This window comes from Bos indicus x Bos taurus, chromosome 13, assembly GCF_003369695.1.
Source record: "Bos indicus x Bos taurus breed Angus x Brahman F1 hybrid chromosome 13, Bos_hybrid_MaternalHap_v2.0, whole genome shotgun sequence".
Taxonomy (NCBI): domain Eukaryota; kingdom Metazoa; phylum Chordata; class Mammalia; order Artiodactyla; family Bovidae; genus Bos; species Bos indicus x Bos taurus.
In genome coordinates, this window is record NC_040088.1 from 35,140,609 (window position 1) to 35,160,711 (window position 20,103).

The 20,103-nt window shown below is 48.5% G+C and overlaps 1 protein-coding gene across 1 annotated transcript; it reads left to right on the top strand.

Moving 5' to 3' along the window:
* Positions 1-1,861: 1,861 nt before the first annotated feature.
* On the top strand, positions 1,862-19,592 carry LRRN4 (leucine rich repeat neuronal 4). The gene is made up of 5 exons (XM_027559398.1): positions 1,862-1,993; positions 3,088-3,754; positions 4,823-5,027; positions 15,639-15,776; positions 17,120-19,592. Exons 2-5 carry the CDS (start codon positions 3,097-3,099, stop codon positions 18,351-18,353), a joined length of 2,235 nt encoding a protein of 744 aa, XP_027415199.1. The 5' UTR covers positions 1,862-1,993; positions 3,088-3,096; the 3' UTR covers positions 18,354-19,592.
* The last annotated feature ends 511 nt before the right edge of the window (positions 19,593-20,103 follow it).

Consider the following 20,103-nt stretch of genomic DNA (forward strand, 5'->3'; position numbering starts at 1 on the left):
ACTGGTGTCCAGAGGAGCAGGCCAGCATCACTCTCTGGAGTCCTCTTTATAGGCCTCCATGGACAGCCACTTCCTCCTCAGGGTCTCTGTTCCAATGGGCATGTTTCAGTGGATTCAGCTCCCTCTCATCTGGGCACCCCAGCCTGAACACCCCAAACCTCTTGCCCTCAAGTTGCTGGTCACCTTGAGAGCAGACCCAGCTGGTTATTCTCTGAAAGAAGATGAGGTTGTGGTTGACCTGCTGGGTGCTCTCTGGCACGAGAACCAAGCAAAGGCAGAGGTCAGGGCCTTACCTCAGGCTGCCCACTGACCCCCATGCCAGTCCTTTCACTCTTCCCATATTTCCCTGACCCCTCCTCCCTCTTGACCTCAGGTAATCTGTGACACAGCATTTCTACCTCTGGGGCCTGAGCCTCAGGCTCCTTGGATAGTGAATGCAATGCCCCAAACAGTGTTGCACAGAACAGGCATCTCCCTGCCCTCTCATGTGGCTGATGGAGGTATATTTCTGAGCAGCAAGGCTCCGGGCTAGCATTTAACTGAAAGGACATTTTTGAGGCTTTAGGTAGAGAAGGCCTCAGAAGAGATGCCCAGGAATTTGCAATTATCTAATTAAACATGCCAATCCCCAGAGGTCCTGGAGTTCCTCAGGGCTGTTCAGATAAGGACTGACAGGAGGAAGAAGTTCTGGTCTCAGAAGTCTGTGTACACAATGCTGGGAATGATTAACCCCTGGCTGGGGGTGGGGGGGGTGTGCAGATCAAAGACCCTAGATGAACAAACAGTCTTGGAATTCTGGAGAAGAAAGGCACTGACTGCTCTAAACAAATATGCTCGAAGGAACGCACACTTAACATCCCCACAGCTTCAGGAAGACCTGGGCTTGTGGTAACCAGGACTGATCACCCCAGCCATGAGGTGGGAATGATCTTTCTGTACTTCTGCCCTCTTTATTGTTTCCCACCCCTTATGAGAGACAAACATTCGTACTTTCATCAAACTGGGTCCCAGAGAAACGAAGCCATGGAGCTTCCCTGGTGGTTCAGTGGTAAAGAATCTGCCCACCAATGCAGGAGACACGGGTTTGATCCCTGAGCCAGGAAGATCCCATATGCTGAGGAGCAACTAAGCCCCTGAGCCACAACTATTGAGCCTGTGGTCTAGAGCTCAGGAGTCGCAACTACGGAAGCCTGCGTGCCCTAGAGCCTGTGCTTAGTAACAAGAGAAGCCACCGCAATGAAGAGTAGCACCCACTTACCACAACTAGAGAAAAGCCCAACAACAAAGCCCCAGCACATCCAAAAATAAATTTAAAAAATTATTTTTTAAAATAGGAAACAAAACCAGTCCTTCTCTATTTGCCCCATGCCTGCCCCTGCTCTCACATTCCTCTGAAGACGCCCCTCCTGCCGCTTTTTGTTTCCTGTGGACTGGGGTGCCTTCCTCTTCTGGAAAGGGGGCTTTCTCCTCATACCAGCTTACCATGCAGCCTCCAGGAAATGGGAACCACCTGGCAGGAGGATCAGATTCCTGGGAGGTGATGGGGCTGCCTCTGCCCCTCTGCAGCCATCAGCCCTCGGCGCTCATGTTGGCCCAGAAGAGCTGACTCCCTCCATCTCAGGCCCCAGAAAGGTGGTTGGCTTGGTGGCTAACTGGCTGGCATGGGGCCAGGTGAAGATGGGGGAGGCCTGAAAGGAGGTGCCATGCCTGGAAAGGGGCAGGGACCAGCCCAGGTCCAGAGTAGGAGGAGGAGACAGGCAGTGAGGGTGTTGGCTGAAGACCACAGTGTCTCAGTAGGGAAGGGGGGTTGTGGGAGCTGGGGTATCCGAGGCTCCCTGGTGGGTGGGGCCAGGGCCAGGGGCATCTGGGAAACAGACCTCCTGAAATTCAAAGTTGAGCTGCTAGCCACTGGCTCCTGGAATCTACAAGACAAAATTGAAGACTGCAGACAGGGGCACCCAGGGCTGCCACACTCCGAAAGGACAGCTTCTGGGTGAGTATGACATACTGCTGGACACATGGACTCCTAGACTCAGTTTCCAGGATTTTTCTCATTGCCTTGACCCGCAACTAGCAAGAGGAGGCCCTTTCCCTGGATCCAGGGTGGTTGCTCAGGGACTTAGCAGTCAACACACACAGCAGAGCAGAAACACACACCTGCAGAAATGAGGGGATGTCAAGCCAGGACCTCAAGGCCAGGACCTAGCTGGAAATAGCTTTGCCACTCCCACACCAGCCCACTGCTGCCTTACCTACCCCAATTTGATCTCCCAGTTGCCTGTGTAATCCTGATTACTCCAGAAACTCCACACTGAGCAGCTCTCGGCCATCCCTTGCTGGCAGGGCTGACTTCAGGAGTTTTTCTTGGGACCAACGTGGGATGAGAGAATGCTTGACTCCAGGTTCCCAAGCCCTACAACTGTCTGGAGGCTCCTTTCTTCCCTGAAGGCAACCCTGAGCCCTCCCGTTAAAGAGATCCCAGAACTTCAAGTGTGACCTACAAACCAGATCAGAGGCAAACCAGACTCACCTGTGGCTGGGCAATTCTAAGGATAAAAAGTGGGACAACCAATGTCATTGAAACTAACAAAATCTCCCTCAAGTCCCATGTTTTTACCCCAGTGGAACTTCCTCCCTATGGAAGCCTCCCACTAAAGTGTTATTAATATATGTTTATGCAGCAACTTCTGCGCACTTGGGGAGAGTTTACAAAAAAGCCACGTTCCCTTCTCTCCAGAAGCTCATGGGATGAAGACAAGCAAAGGGAGCTTACTGGGTTCAGAGACAGATGAGAGAGGCCTTCAGCAAAAGATTCCCTATGGGTGGTAATCCTTGAGTGAATTAGAGGAAAGGGAAAAGATTGGGGAAGGAAGGGCAGGTGCCCCGGTGTACATGCAGGAAATGATGGGGGAAGCAGGCAGGGGCAAAGTCACTCACTACACATCCCCGACGCAGGGATCAACCCCCGCCCTTCAGAGAACATCCAGGGCTAGGTTCTCCTGGGAAAGGGGCAGCGAGGTGGGGGCATTTGCCCCTTCTTGCGGGGGTTCCGCTGCATTTAATGGGCTGTCCCGCTGTTCTCTCCAGCCACTCGCCATGTGGTGGGCCCTGCTGCTGCTGCTGCCTTGCGCGATAGCGCCGCGACCCAGCCAGGCGGGGCCGCTCCAGAACAGCCTTGTTTTCCGGATCACTCAGCAGGGCCCCTGGGGGAGCGGGGCCGGTAACTCCACGGTCTCGCCCTGCGAGTGGCTCCCAGTCGCGGGGGTCACGACCCTGACTTTCGTGAACCGTGGCCTAGAGCGCCTGCCCGGCTGCCTGCCGCGCGCGCTGCGCAGCCTCGACGGCAGCCACAACCTGCTTCGCGCCTTGAGCGCTCCGGAGTTGGGCCACCTGCCGCAGTTACAGGTGCTGACACTGCGCCACAACCGCATCACTGCGCTGGGTTGGGGTCCCGGAGCGCCCGCAGGGCTGCACTCCCTCGACCTCAGCTACAACCTGCTGGCCACCCTGCCGCCGTGCACCGGGCCCGCGCTGCCCGGTCTCCGCGCGCTGGCCCTGGCCGGGAACCCGCTGCGGGCGCTGCAGCCCGGGGCCTTCGCCTGTTTTCCCGAGCTGCGCCTGCTCAACCTGTCCTACACCAAGCTGGGCCGCGGTGACCACGAGGACATCGCCGACGCTACCTTCGCGGGGGTGGGCGGCGCGCCCCTGGCCGCCCTCCAGGTGCTGGATCTCAGTGGCACATTCCTCCCCCGCGGTGAGTGCCGGCGCGGAGTGTCTAAGCCTGCGGGGTGGACGATCCCGGGAGGGAGGGCTGTGAACTTCCTCGAGGGGCGCTGTCCGGGGCGTCTTCTTGCAGGAAGGCTCAAAGAGACCCCAGAGATTCCCTGAGCCTAGGGCACCCTGTTTGAAGCGCCTCACTGGTCTGCACTCCTTGAGTCCCAAGAGTTGGGGAGTATTACCTCCGCTCTGCTTGTGAGGAAACCAGGGCACAGAAAGGAGAATGGCTGGCCTGCAGCCTCCCAGCTCCTTAGCGGTGCCTCCACGTCTGAACTGTGGCGTTCTGGGTCCAGAGCCCACAGGTTTAACCTCTGTTCTGCTCCCCAGCAGAATGGAGAATGGGGAGTGGACGCAGTGCTTTGGGGCTGATGAATGGACAAACCCGGTATCAAACATTTTAACATGAAGCACTTGATGTTCAGAGGATGCTTTCATTGATTTCTATTAATACTTAGTTGGCTAAAATTCTTTCTGTGAATGTTAAATCCTTCAAACAAGACACAGAAGAGAGGTGGGAATACCTATTCTCCTGTACTTGGGTATTCTGACTCTGATTTACAAGGTTGGTTTTATTTAAAAACACTTCACATGTGATAATCACCTGCTCCACCACCAGAGAAGGGGCACGTTCTCCATTTACTAGGAGAGCGATGAAATGAGATTTCCGGCCTCCTCCTGCCCCCTCCTCCTCTGAGCCTCCTTCCTTACATTCCTCAAAGATTTCCCCTGCTCCTGGTAGCCATCACATTGAAGGCTGGGGCTTCTGTGTGGGGTTTAACAAGAGGGTGGGACAACAGCGTACTTGGAGGCAGCGTCCTAGAGTCAAGCTCAGCCTTGTTCCTTCCTTGTCGTGTGGCCGTTAGCCAGTCATCGTCCTTTGGGACCTCAGCTGTGCGTCTGAGATTCCTGAAGCTGCCTGCTGTCCCCATGCTCAGCAATGACCTTCACCACTCACCTTGTCACTCTCATTGTTTCCTTAATGCTGTGCCAGCCTCATGGGTTCATGCCTTCCAGGATAGTGGGCAGTGTCCCATCTGTATTTCAGTTCGGTCGGGATGGATCAGAAACCTGCCACGGCTCACGTCGCTCTACCTGAGGAAGATGCCAAGGCTGAGGAGCCTAGAGGGGGACATTTTCAAGATGACCCCTGACCTGCAGCATTTGGATTGTCAACATTCGCCAGCACTTAGCTCTGTCCATACATATATCTTTCAAGACACGCCTCACCTACGAGTCCTTCATTTCCAGAAGTAAGTGTTTCTAAAACACATGACTGAATTTTGCCCATTATACTAAATTTAATAGTCATAACTATTTTATAGAATAAACTAGACCTTCCTTTCCCTCCCATTGCTCTTTCCTCGTTGGGGTCTTGTTCCTCCTTATGCTTTGGATGATATGGTGAGCACATCCCAGAGAGTCCATCCGGCCTAAAACCCAACCAACTCAGCGCTGTCCACAGTAATGTTAAAACTTCAAACTCTCACACGTGTCAAGTTTCCTTCAAGTCCAGGATGAGAAATTTCCAGTGGGAAGAGGGCATCAGGGTCTTTATTTCTCCATCCACCTGCTTCTCCATGTGTTTATGCAAATCAGCAGCCCCTTCCAGGGCTTGAGCAGCTCCTACTTGCACTGGGACCCAGGGGTGGTTCCCTCTGGGCCAGGGGTTATCCCAAGTCTCACCATATCCACCCTCCTTCCCAAGAGCAACTACTATCCTGACTTTTAGCAGGAAGGGCAGCATACCTCTGAAGATGATCCCTGGCCACCTGCTTTCCTGGGAGCCCACAGCTAGGCCCTGGGAGGCAAGCACCATTGTGCTGCCATCACTCTTAATGTTGCCACTTCTCTTTTTTCTTGACTAGCTCCAGAGTATGCACTTTGGGGCTTTTCATGAGGGGAAAGGAGATAGAACACACAGAGCACTTAGCTCAGTGCCTGGCACATGTGTGTGCTCTCTAACATTAGTGAAGATCATGGTGGTTGTGATGGTGGTGAGATTATGTTGACAGTGATGGTGATAATGGTGTCTCATGGTGGTGGTGGTGGTGGTAATGAATGGTGACAGGATGGTCATGGTGATGATGATGATGGTGGTGATGACGTGGATGAGAGGGATGTCACGTCTGGCTTAGACTCCTCTTTTGAGTTCCAGACTGATGAAGCATTGTTTGTCAGATGTGAAACCGAACTGCTTGGACTCAATCCTGACTCCACTTACCACTTCCTAGCTATGTGAGTTAGGGCAAGTTAACCTATGCTCTTGAGGCTCAGTTTCCTCATCTGTAAAATGGGAATAATATCCAATCCTCGCCTACTGCATTGCTGTGAGAGGAAATGCTTTGATATGTGTCTAGAACAGTGCCTGGCACAGAACAGGAGGTTTGTGTAATCACTACTGGGCATCTCCACTGGATGCTTCCCAGGTCTTTCAGGATCTAGGACATATCTAGATACATAAGCCTGGAGCTCATGGAAACTCTGGGCTGGAGATTCCTAAATGAGCATCCTCAGCACGGAGGTAGTTGAGAAAGCATGAGGAGATGACAGTGATGATGCTGATGAGGATAGTAGTGAAGACACCAGTAACCGTGATGGTGTTGATGGCCACAAGATGGTGATGGTGAAAGCATGGCCTCTGCTTTCAGGGAGCACACAGTTCTGTAGGGAGAAACATCTGTCAATTGTCATGATATATTGGGATCAGTAACAGAGGCACATGCCACGTACCATGTCATAAGGCAAGTAGGGTCAGTGATCAGCTTCAGCAGCCTGGAAGAAGAACATAATTGTTCCATATCTTCAAAGGTGAGTCTAAACTCCCCAGGTGGAGAGAGGCAACCTAGAGTCCAAGAAAAGCAGGCATCCCTGGATCAGACGTAGGGGCTGCTTCCTCTTATCCCTATACTTCTCAGTTTGCTGCAGTCTGACCACTGACTTCAGCTTCATGATTGAATGGAACCAGTGGCATTTCAGATGCTATGTCCAGTGGACACTTCTCTATCCTCTAAGCCCCTTCTTGAGTCCTTCCTCCCTCATGACACTCTCTCTTCTCATCCTTAGGATGCTGCTCTGGTGCTTCTCCAGATTTTCTGGATAGGCCTTCTTAAGGCCCTTGACTATTTCCTCATCTTCAAACTTTTCTGCATGTCATTACTCACCCTACATGCTTCCTCTAGCACTGTTTCCACTCACTTTTCCAATGCCATAGGATTTGGCAAAATGTGGGCTGTTGGCGATGTTCATTCTCAATAGAGCCAGAATGGAGCCCTGGTCACCAGGTCCAGCCTGGTCTCCATTCCCAATGGTTCTGTGCCAGCCCTTCCCACCCACCCTGCAGGGCAGTTTGAGGTCAAGTTCTCATCATTCCCTACCCAGCTAACCAAAAGCCTTCTAACCCATGACCTTCAGGAGTGCACAGGTTAGTGCAAGGAATCTTAAACGCTTTTGTGCCATGGACTTCTGTGGCAGTCTGTGAAGCCTGTGGGACTTTCTCAGAAGAAGGTTCTTATATACATAATATCCAGTTCCATCACTCATGGCAAATAGATGGGGAAAATGTGGAAACAGTGAGAGATTTTACTTTTTGAGGCTCAAAAATCACTGTAGATGGTGACTGCAGTCATGAAATTAAAAGATGTTCCTTGGAAGAAAACCTGTGACAAGCCTAGACAGTGTATTAAAAACCAGAGGCATTTACTTTGCCAACAAAGGTCCGTATAGTCAAAGTTACGGTTTTTCCAGTAGTCAAGTATGGATGTGAGAGTTGGACTATAAAGAAGGCTGCATGCCAAAGAATTGATGCTTTTCAACTGTGGTGTTGGAGAAGACTCTTGAGAGTCCCTTGGATAGCAAGGAGATCAAACCAGTCAATCCTAGAGGAAATCAATCCTGAATAACCATCTAAAGGGCTGATGCTGAAGCTGATGCTTCAATGCTTTGGCCACCTGATGCAAAGAGCCAACTCATTAGAAAAGACCCTACTGGTGGGAAAGATTGAGGACAGGAGGAGAAGGGGACGACAGAGGATGAGATGGTTGAATGGCATCACTGACTCAGAGAGGTTCCCTGGCTCAGGCGGTAAACAATCTGCCTACAGTGCACGAGACTCGAGTTTGATCCCTGGATTGGGAAGATCCCCTGGAGAAGGAAATGACAACCCACTCCAGTATTGTTGCCTGGATAATCCCATAGACAGAGGAGCCTGATGGGCAATAGTCCATGGGGTTGCAAAGAGTTGGACTTGATTGACTGACTAACACTTTCACTGACTCCATGGACATGAGTTTGAGCAAGCTCTGGGAGATGGTGAAGGACAGGAAAGCCTGGTGTGCTGCAGTCCATGGGGTCCAAAACAGCTGGACACGAGTGAGTGAGCAACAAATGTAGGATTCCAAAGAAACCAATTATAGTTATCAAAATATTTCTAAGTGTGTGTTTCAGGAGTATGTATGTGTGGTGTGCTTCTTTATTTTGTTGTTGTTGTTCAGTCGCTCAGTCATGTCCGACTCTTATAGACCCCATGGTTTCCCTGTCCTTTACTATCTCCCAGAGTTTGCTCAAACTTATGTCCATTGAGTCAGAGATGCTATCCAACCATCTCATCCTCTGTGGCCCCTTTCTCCTGCCTTCAATCTTTCCAAGCATCAGGGTCTTTTCCAATGAATTGACTCTTTGCATCAGGTGGCCAAAGGATTGGAGCTTAAGTTTCAGCAATTCAGGGTTGATTTCCTTCCTTTAGGATTGACTGGTTTTATCTTCTTGCTGTCCAAGGGCCTCTCAAGAGTCTTCTACAGCACCACAGTTCGAAAACATCAATTCTTGGGTGCTCAGCCTTCCTTATGGTCCAACTCTCACATCCATACATGACTACTGAAAAAACCATAGCTGTGACTATGCTGACCTTTGTTGGCAAAGTGATGTCTCTGCTTTTTAATATGCTGTCTAGGTTGGTCATAGCTTTTCTTCCAAGGAGCAAGCATCTTTTAATTTCATGGCTGGAGTCACCATCTGCAGTGATTTTGGAGCCCAGTAAAATATAGTCTCTCTCTGTTTCCACACTTTCCCCATCTATTTGCCATCTATTTGAAGTGATAGGACCAGATGCTATGATATTCATTTTTTGAATGTTGAGTTTTAAGTCAGTTTTTCACTCTCCTCTTTCACTTTTATCAAGAGACTCTTCAGTTCCTCTACACTTTCTGCCATAAGGGTGGTGTCATCTGCATATCTGAGGTTATTGATATTTCTCCTGGCAATCTTGATGCTGGCTTGAGCTTCATTTAGGCTGGCATTTCTCATGATGTACTCTGCATATAAATTAAATAAGCAAAGTGACAATATACAGCCTTGATGTACTCATTTCCCAATTTGAACCAGTTCATTGTTCCAGTCGATTCTAACTATTGCTTCTTCATCTGCATACAAATTTCTTAGGAGACAGGTAAGGTGGTCTGGCATTTCCATATCTTTAAGAATTTTCCACAGTTTGTTGTGATCTACAGTCACAGGCTTTAGCGTAGTCAATGAAGAAGTACATGTTTTCCTGGAATTCACTTGGTTTTTCTATGATCCAATGGATGTTGGCAATTTGCTCTCTGATTCCTCTGCCTTTTCTAATACTGCTTGTATATCTTGAAGTTCTGGGTTCACGTACTGTTGAAGCCTAGCTTGAAGAATTTTGAGCTAAACCTCACTAGCATGCAACATGAGTGCAATTGTGAGGTAATTTGCACATTCTTTAGCATTGCCCTTCTTTGGGATTGGAATGAAAACTGACCTTTTCCAGTCCTGCAGCCACTCCTTAAATTTAAAAAATCCAGCAGGAGGTCCAATAACTTCAACAATTTTGATGATCATTAAGTTCAGTTCAGTTACTCAGTCATGACCGACTCTTTGTGACCCCATGGACTGTAGCATGCCAGGCTTCCCTGTCCATCACCAACTCCTGGGGCTTACTCAAACTCATGTCCATCGAGTCAGTGATGCTATCCAACCATCTCATCCTCTGTCGTCCCCTTCTCCTCCCACCTTCAATCTTTCCCAGCATCAAGGTTTATTCCAGTGAGTCAGGTCTTTGCATCAGGTGGTCAAAGTATTAGAGTTTCAGCCTCAGCATCAGTCCTTCCAATGAATATTCAGGACTGATTTCCTTTAGGATGGACTGGTTGGATCTCCTTGCAGTCCAAGGGACTCTCAAGAGTCTCCTCCAACACCAAAGTTCAAAATCATCAAATCTTCGGCACTCAGCTTTCTTTATAGTCCAACTCTCACATCCATACATGACTACTGGGAAAACCATAGCTTTGACTAGATGGACCTTTGTTGGCAAAGTAATGTCTCTGCTTTTTAATATGCTGTCTAGGTTGGTCATAGCTTTTCTTCCAAGGAGCAAGCTTCTTTTCATTTCATGGCTGCAGTCACCATCTGCAGTAATTTTGGAGCCCCCCAAAATAAAGTCTGTCACTTTTTCCATTGTTTCCCCATCTATTTGCCATCTATTTGACATGATGGGACCAGATGCCATGATCTTAGTTTTATGAATGTTGAGTTTTAAGCCAATTTTTTCACTGTCCTCTTTCACTTTCATCAAGAGGCTCTTCATTTCTTCACTTTCTGCCATAAGGGTGGTGTCATCTGCATATCTGAGGTTACTGATATTTCTCCTGGCAATCTTGATTCCAGCTTGAGCTTCATCCAGCCCAGCATTTTGCATGATGTAATCCACATGTAAGTTAAATAAGCAGGGTGACAGTATACAGCCTTGATGTATTCCTCTCCCGATTTGGAACAAGTCTGTTGTTCCAATGTTCAGTTCTAACTGTTGCTTCTTGACCAACATACAGATTTCTCAAGAAGTAGGTCAGGTAACCTGGTATTCTCATCTCTTAAAGAATTTTCCACAGTTTGTTGTGATCCATGCAATAACTTTGGTGTAGTCAATATAGCAGAAGTAGATGTTTTTCTGGAACTGTCTTGCTTTTTCTATGATCCAATGGATGCTGGCAATTTGATGTCTGGTTCCTCTTCCTTTTCTGAATCTAGCTTTGAATATCTGGAAGTTCATGGTTCATGTACTGTTGAAGCCTGGCTTGGAGAATTTTCAGCATTACTTTGCTAGTGTGTGAGATGAGGGCAATTGTGAGGTAGTTTGAACATTATTTGGCTTTGCCTTTCTTTGGGATTGGAATAAAAACTGACCTTTTCCAGTGCTATGGCCACTGCTGAGTTTTCCAAATTTGCTGACATATTGAGTGCTACACTTCACCAGCATCATCTTTTAGGATTTGAAATAGCTCAACTGGAGTTCCATAGCCTCCACTAGCTTTGTTTGTAGTGATGCTTCCTAAGGCCCACTTGACTTTACATTCCAGGAGGTCTGGCTCTAGGTGAGTAATCACACCATTGTGGTTATCTGGGTCATGAAGCTCTTTTTTGTACAGTTCTTCTGTGTGTTGTTGCCACCTCTTCTTAATATCTTCTGCTTCTGTTAGGTCCATACCATTTCTGTCCTTTATTGAGCCCATCTTTGCATGAAATATTCCCTTGGTATCTCTAATTTTCTTGAAAAGATCTCTAGTCTTTCCCATTCTATTGGTTTCCTCTATTTCTTCACATTGATCACTAAGGAAGGCTTTCTTATATTTCTTTGCTATTCTTTGAAACTCTGCATTCAAATGAGTATATCTTTCCTTTTCTCCTTTACCTTTAGCTTCTCTTCTCAGCTATTTGTAAGGCCTCCTCAGACAACCTTTTTGCCTTTTTGTATTTCTTTTTCTTGGGAGTAGTCTTGATCACTGCCTCCTGTACAATGTCATGAACCTCTGTCCATAGTTCTTCAGGCACTCTATCAAATCTAATCCCTTGAATCTGTCACTTCCACTGTATAATTGTACGGGATTTGATTTAGGTCATAACTGAATGGTCTAGTGTTTTTCCCTATTTTCTTCAATTTAAGTCTGTATTTGGCAATAAGGAGTTCATGCATTGTGATTAAAGTGAAAGTCGCTTAATTGTGTCCTACTGTTTGTGACCCCATGAACTATACAGTCCATGGAATTCTCCAAGCCAGAATACTGGAGTAGGCAGCCTTTCCCTTCTCCAGGGAATCTTCCCAACCCAGGGATTGAACCAGGATCTCCTGCATTGCAGGCAGATTCTTTACTAACTGAGCTATCAGGAGAGCCCTTTGATGATCATAAATGACAGAAAACTACTGAAAAGTGATTTCAAAATATCTGTTTTGTTGGTGATTCACCTGTGGTTTGTTGCCTTCATTCGTCACTGAAACAAATGGTGAATTTCAGTTAGAGATTTGTGAAAGAGACCTCTATCCAAGTTCATATACCCTGTCTCCAAGGACCTCTGGTTGAGAACCCCTGTAATCCAGTCACCATATTCAGCCAGGAGATCTGTCTAAATTATAATCTGATTGAGTTTTAAGACAAATGAAAACTCTTCCATGGTTGGAGGAGAAGGTTTACCTCTTTGGCTGGCTCATCCCTGGACTCTATTGCACCATCAACCCCACCCCAACCCCGTGCTCCAGCTGGGGAAGGAGCCACTTCCTCTCTGGGAGCTCTCAAGCCTCTGAAGCTCATTAGATGTCATCTCCCCTGTGGAACCCTCTTCCCTTTTTCTCAAGCCCTCCTTGCTCTTGACTCTCCTTACCTCACCCAATGTCTCCCCTGGGACATTATCTGTGATAGATGCTGGCAACATGTGTGTTCCTTGGCACAGCCAGCACTCTCTGGAGAGGGGGTAGCACCCTCCTGGCTTCTCTGCCAACCTGGCATGCCCAGTGTCCTCCACCATCCTCTCTGACAATGCTACATGCGGGAGGGAGAGGCCTTTGGCAATATTTCAGCAAAAAAAGAAAACAGGGATTATTTGGAAGATAAGTAGAAACTTCTTCCACATTAAGGCTCTTTCAGTTCAGATGCAGAGAATACCCAGACACGGACACGCCTCAGGACCTGAAGCAGGCTCTCCCGTCCTTGGCATGTGATGGGAATGCAACTTGTCTTTATCATGTGCAAGTTGCAATGTGTGGCAGAAAGGGCCACCAGAGAAGGAAAAGGCTCTTTTTCCTTATATATAAAAATGAATGAAATATTGGAAATTCCAGTAGTTACTCGGCAGTTTCACTCCCAGGGGCCCAGGTTGAGTCCCTGGTCAGGAAACTAAAACCCCATAAGCTGCTGGTTTGGCCAAAAACAATAAATAAATAATAAGTGAGTGAAATATTACCTACCTCATGATTGACATAAAGATATCAATGAGATAATGTTATTATCTGAATACTAAGCAATGTTGTGTATGTTCAGTCACTCAGTTGTGTCCAATTCTTTGTGACCCCGTGGACTGTAGCCCACCAGGCTCCCCCGTCCGTGGGATTCTCCAGGCAAGAATACTGGAGTGGGTTGCCATTTCCTTCTCCAGGGGATCTTCCCAACCCAGGGATCAAACCCAGGTCTCCCACATTGCAGGCAGATGCTTTAACCTCTGAGCCACTTATCCCAAAATACAGCAATCCTTTTCTTCTCCCACTTCAGGCAAAAAAAAAAAAAAAATTCCTTTGCAAAATTAAGTGCTAAGTAAACTCCTTTCTAAGATTTCCACTCTAGCTCTGTGAAACCTGCTAAAAGCAAGTATTTGCATGTGTGTGTGTGTGTGTGTGTGTGTGTGTGTGTGTGTATATACACATACATACATTCATTACCACACGTATATGGGGCTTCCCAGGTGGCACTAGAAATAAAGAACCCACCTGTCAATGCAAGAGATGTAAAAGATGCGAGTTTAATCCCTGAGTCCAGAAGATACCCTGGAGAAGGGCCTGGCAACCCACTCCAGTGTTCTTGCCTAGAGAATCCAATGGACAGAGGAGATTGGTGGGGAGTCTATAGGTTTGCAAAGAGTCAGACATGACTGAAGTGACTTAGCATGCACTCATGCATATACAGGAGAAGGCAATGGCAACCCACTCCAGTACTCTTGCCTGGAAAATCCCATGGATGGAGGAGCCTGGTAGGCTGCAGTCCATGGGTCACTGAGTCGGACATGACTGAGCAACTTCACTTTCACTTTTCACTTACATGCATTGGAGAAGGAAATGGCAACCCACTCCAGTGTTCTTGCCTGGAGAATCCCAGGGATGGCGGAGCCTGGTGGGCTGCCGTTTATGGGATCACACAGAGTCGGACACGACTGAGGCGACTTAGCAGCAGCAGCATGCATACACATATATGTGGGTTCCACCTAAGTTTCAATATAATGGCACTCACATATGTTCAATGCTCCACAGGGGACAACTATCAGGTGCCCACCAGCCAGGAGTGTTAGAGAAGATCTGGGTGGTGAGCCCTTCATTGCCCAGAACATCTGCATCTCCCCTAGAGCAATAGTAGAAAGTTCCCAGGTAGATGAAGAAAAGCCAGTCTTCAGTTGGAAGAGGCCTGTGGATACAGTGCAGTTCCTGTTGCTCACGATTGTCAGATTGTAACTAGAATGTGTACAAGAGGCTGGGAGACTCTAGGAGTTGAGACAGTTGAGGCCAAATACTTTGGGCAGAAAGAGCAGAAAACCAGGAGGGAGCCTGCCATTGCTAGGTGTGGTACATTGTTGGCAAATATGGCCCCAGTAATTCCTCCCATCATCCTTGTATACACAGCCCTTTGCAAATGTGACTTTGCAGCTCTTCCCACTAAGAAGTAGAGTCTATTCTCCACCTCTTAAAGCTGGGCATAGCCTTGCGACATGTTTAGGCCAGAGGGACATTAGCAAATGTGATGTAAGCAAAGACTTGAAAGTAGTTAAGCAAATTGGGGCTCACCCTGTCTTGCTGGTAGAGACTGGCACACGACCATGTGCAGAAGCCTCCTGGGTGATGAAAGACACAGGCAGAGAGGCCCTGGCAAACCAGTGGAGACTCCATATAGGTGAGGCAATCCTAGATCTTTCCGGCCCAGGTGAGCCGGCCCAGACCATACGAACCACTGAGTCAACCCACAGAAACACGGAAAAGAATAAACATTTATTGTTTTAAGTTAAGCTGCTGCTGCTAAGTCGCTTCAGTCGTGTCCAACTCTGTGCAACCCCATAGACGGCAGCCCACCAGGCTCCTCCACCCCTGGGATTGTCCAGGCAAGAACACTGGAGTGGGTTGCCGTTTCCTTCTCCAGTGCATGAAAGTGAAAAGTGAAAGTGAAGTCGCTCAGTCGTGACTCTTAGCGACCCCATGCACTGCAGCCTACCAGGCTCCTCCATCCATGGGATTTTCCAGGCAAGAGTACTGGAGTGGGGTGCCATTGCTTTCTCCATAAGTTAAGCTAGTAAGAGCTAACTGACACACTTCACTGAGGCATCTTCCAAAGGACTGGTGTGGAATGCCATCAGCTACAGTCCACCTGCAGTAGTATACAGACTGTTCTCATTAAGAACATGTGTATACCTATGGCTGACTCATGTTGATATTTGACAGAAAACAACAAAATACTGTAAAGCAATTATCCTTCGATTAAAAAAATTTTTTTAAATTTCTGCCCTTTCTTCACTGGTCTATAATAACAATATCATACTTTTATGTAGAGATCTACATTTCTAAGTACTTTTATAATCACCAGCAGGTGATTTTTTATATAGCCAGCAGGGAGAATGTCTCCATTTGTTATGAGAGGTGATACTGACTAGGTTAGGTTGGTATCTCCACAGATTAAAAAAAAATCCAAGGTCATTAATAGTTTTCTCAAAGCAAACTAGCCCCTAACAGAATGGTTTTCCCATGACACTACTATGGCTGTCTGGGTTTAGTGTTGACCTAATTGTACAAGCCTGAGTTAATTAATTTTTGTGTGTTTCAGCTGCAACTTGAGTTCCTTCCATCCTTGGAACTTGCATTCCTCCCAGGTCCTGTCCATCAACCTCTTCGGCAACCCTCTCACTTGCAGTTGTGAGTTGTCCTGGCTCCTCATGGATGCAAAGAGGATTGTCCTAAGCAGGTAGCACGTTTAAAAAGCAGATGACTGAGGGGTGAGGATCAAATCTCTGGGGCTGAAGTTCTCAGTTTGTATCCTGCTCAGGTAACAATGCTGGGCAGGTTGGCAGTGCTGGGTGGAACTGTTCCCCATGTAGTCACAGTCAGGGACCCAGGAGATGAAGGCTCTGCCTCCATCCCAGCAAGCCTGAGGAGCAAAGAGCTGGAGGAGCCCACTCAGGAGGCTTTAAAGGGCCAGGCCATCACTTTCACCCACATCCCATTGGTCAGATTAACTTAGCAGGTCATGCCTACTGCATTGGAGGCTGGGAAATGTAGTGTAGCTGTGTGCCCACTAGGAAAAGAAAATGGGCTAAGTAAACAGCTAACTCTTTCTCCTAAAGTGGAGTTATCATTGCTCATTTTACAAATGAGCAAACTGGGGCAAAAAGAGGAAGGTACTTGCTTAGATTCATGCAGCCACTGGGTGGAGGAGGTAGGATCTATTGTCTTCCAAAATTCTGCTCTTGGGACTTCCCTGGCTGTCTGGTCATTAAGACTCTGCTGCTTCCAATGCAGGGGACCCCGGTTCCATCCCTTGTTGGGGAACTAAGATCCCATGTGTGGCCAAAAAAAAAAGACACAAAAATGTGTTCCACTGAGTCCCCAAAACAGAGCCTGGCTTTCTGTGGCATTCAGTCCAGTACCAGTGGGCTTATAGAGCTCTCATGGGACAGAAGCCTGAATATCAAGTGAGGCTCAGTCTGCCACCCCTCACCCCTTCATCTTGCCTATAGCACCAGGCTCTTTGCAGTGAGTGAAAATGTTGAGAGTTCAAGCTCTTCACACCACTTACTACTATTGATTTTGGCTGTTACTTAATCTCTTTGTGCCTCTACCTCCTCATCTGTAAAATGGGTATCTCATGAGGTAGTGGAGATTAAATTAGTTTCTACATAAAAGTGTTAGCAATAGTCCCTAGCATGTAGCAAAGTACTCAAAAAATTTTAGCTAGTATGAGTGTTGTTACTAGTACTCACCACCAGGAAGCAGAGAGGTGAGAATAGAACGACAGACCGCACTTAGGGCATCTGGACTGCCCTTCACTATGCTCACCCTGGGTTTAGGCTCTGCATTTGCTAGCCATGCTATCTTGGGCAGTTAGTTCCTCTTTCTGAATTCCCTTTTCCTTCTCTGTCCAATGGGACTTACAAGGGGAGCCTCCTTGAAGGTCACTGAGGTGACCCATGTTGAGTGTGTACCATGTGGCAGATGTGTTACACAAGGCTTGGGAGAGGGATTATCTGCTCTAAGGACTCAAAGCCCAGCACAGAAGCAGCCCCTCTAACTGACTGACCTCTCCTCTAGGGCGGCAGACATTGTGTGCAAACCAGCTGCAGGATCCAGTGGTACCTTCTCAGCCCCTCTTTTGCTGTCCCAGCTACCAAGTGTGTGCCATTCGGATCAAAACACCACCCTCCTTGATTCCAACCCACCCTCCTCAGTCATCTCCACCCACACACCATCTGCTCAGGGTTCCTCCACCTTGCGGAGCACAACACCCTCCACCACACCTGCGGGAGGCCAACAGAGCGTCACCAGATTTCCCTCCCTCCCTGTGGATTCCCCTACACGAGCAGCCAGGCTGCGGTACAGCCTTGCCAAGGATGGGGCCACTCCCTCAACTACTGTCTCTCCAACAGGTTCAAGCAACTCTGGCGACCCACCTAAGTCTGTGAGCACAGCCTGGGCAGAGCACCAAGAATATGCTACCGGGCTTATCCTGGAGCCTAGTAGCTCAGCGGCCTCCATCCCATGGGCCAGCAGACACCCTGGTCTCTCCCCTGCCTCCCGGGAGTCAGTGAGCCTGCCCCAGCCCGCCTGGGAGACTCGAGCCACCCTGCAGTCTCCCCACCCGCCTCCTTCCGAGGGCGGGATTCCTGTCCTGCTGCAGGACGACTCCAGGGAGGAGGAGGAGGAGGAGAGCGGAAAAGAGGAGGTAGGGGCGCCAGCCTGGGATGTACCCTGCGATTACCACCCCTGCAGGCACCTCCAGACACCGTGCGCAGAGCTTCAGCGGCGCTGGCGGTGCCGGTGCCCCGGCCTCAGCGGAGAAGACACCCTGCCAGAGCCTCCCAAGCTGCAGGCGGTGGCGGAGACCACCGACACGACGGCACTCGTGCGCTGGTGCGCCCCCAACTCAGTGGTGCGCGCCTACCAAATCCGCTACGCACCAGAGGGCTGGCCAGGGAACCAGTCGGTGGTGGGGGACGTATGTGCCACCGCGCGCCAGCACGCCCTGCATGGGCTGTTACCGGCCACCGCCTACCGGGTGTGCGTCCTGGCGGCCAACGGCGCGGGGCTGAGCCAGCGCGGGGCGTGCGCCGCCTTCACCACCGGGCGCAGCCCGGTGCTCATCACAGCGGCGCTGGGCTCCGCTGGCGGCCTGCTGCTAGTCAGTACAGCGCTGCTGGCCACCGGTCTCTGCCGCCGGGGCCGGACGCCACGCACCCCGCCCTGCCACACGCAGCTGCTGGCCTACCGCAACCCCGCCTTCGGCCCTGTGCCCGAAGCCCCGCTCTCACAGGAAGCGGTTCACTGAGCGTCCACCGCCAGTGTGGAGGAGGCGGTCCTGGGGTCTGGAAAGACCCGTCTGCCTATTGCTTCCTCGAGGCTTGCGCTCCTTGGGCACATGTGGCACTGGCCGAGCTGGGATCCTCAGCCCCGGGAACCTCTTGCCTTCCCTTCTTGCTGCTTCTCTGTTCCCAGAAAAGTTGCGGGTCACCTTGCTGGGCACCCTGTGTTGGTTTTTCCGCAGCCGGTGTCCCTCAGCACCCGATAGAATAGAATTGTGTCAGCCGTTATTGTCCTGTTGGAAGCGACATCTTCAAGTCATTTCAGTAAAGTTCCCTCAAGGTCAATCTCTGGCTAAGGTTCTCCAGCTAAGAGATCGACTCCAGCGGATTCTCTCCCCAGCTCCCTGTTCCACACACCCTGACCGCCCCCCTCCCCCTGGACCCCTGCCAGTGGATTCTTAACCTGAGAACCAGTTATGGTCCCTGAAGCCTTCTGTTCATTTCAGGGTATGGCAGCAGGTGTACTTCTAGCTTTAAACTGCAGTCTTCCCAGAACATCTGTGAAACACAGGCAGGGGGAAGGCTGTCTTTTCAAACTTGGTTAGTGCATTTCACTTAAGACCAGGTGGGTAGAGGAACCATGAACTTTTTGAAGGAAGCATGTTCAAGAACTTTTCTGAGAGAAAAAATGAACAGAAGGAAACCCTCAAGGCTCTAGCTAAACGCCAAAGCACTTCTCTGCTCAAATTGCATCAAACTTTCTCTTATTTTACTTCTATACAAACTTAGGAAGGAAAGTGATTTTATTAAATTAAAATGGGGTCATAGTTCTAGATTTTAGTTTTCTACCTTATCATTTATGTAAGTTTCCTGTGGCAGCCGTAACAGACTACCACAAACTTGGTTGCTTCAAACAACTTAAGTTTATTCTCTTACAGGTTAGGCCAGAAGTCCATAGTCAAGGTATCAACAAGGTTGGTTTCTTCTGGAGACTAAGGGAAAACTGTTCCATTCCTCCCCTCTGCCCTGGTGGGTGCGGGGAGGGGGGTCAAGTAGCCAGCAATACTTGGGTTCCTGAGCTTGCAGGTTCCTTATCCATGCCTCCTTGTCTTCTGACAGTGTCTAAATCTTGCCCCCCTCCTTTTTTTCCATTATCTTTTCTCCAGTCTTGAGATATAACTGATGTATAACATTAAGGTGTACCATGCAATGATTTGAGACTCCTGTGTATTATTGAGAGATAATTATAATGAGGTTAGTGAATACATCTGCCACTTCATAGTTATCTTTGTGTACATGTGCAATAAGAACTTTTAAGATCTTAGCTACTTTCCAATATACAGTATGATTAACTGTAGTCATCATGAACTTTCTTATTCCATTTGACCACCTTCACCCATTCCCCATCCCACCTCCCACCACTAGGAACCAACAATCTAATTCTTGAATTGGTTTTGTTAGATTTTGCATGAGATCATGATGAATTTGTCTTTGTCTTATTTCAGTTAGTATAATGCCCTCAGGATCCATCCATTTTGTTCCAAATTGCAGGACTTCCCTCTTTTTATGGTTGAATAATATTCCATTATATATATATATATATATTTTCTTTATCCACTTATCCATTGACATTTAGGTTATTTCCATGTCTTGATTACTGTAAATAACACTACAATGAACATGGGGAGTGAAGGTATCTTGAGATAATGATCTTATTTCCTTTGGATATGTACCCAGAAGTCAAATTTCCCTCTTCTTGTAAGAACACTAGGCGTT

Bases quoted from the DNA above. Each gene is read 5' to 3' on its own strand.
- LRRN4 (XM_027559398.1), top strand. From the start codon at position 3,097: ATGTGGTGGGCCCTGCTGCTGCTGCTGCCTTGCGCGATAGCGCCGCGA. The intron at 5,028-15,638 runs GTAAGTGTTTCT...TGTGTGTTTCAG, and splicing joins CGAGTCCTTCATTTCCAGAA to CTGCAACTTGAGTTCCTTCC. The intron at 15,777-17,119 runs GTAGCACGTTTA...CCTCTCCTCTAG, and splicing joins AAGAGGATTGTCCTAAGCAG to GGCGGCAGACATTGTGTGCA.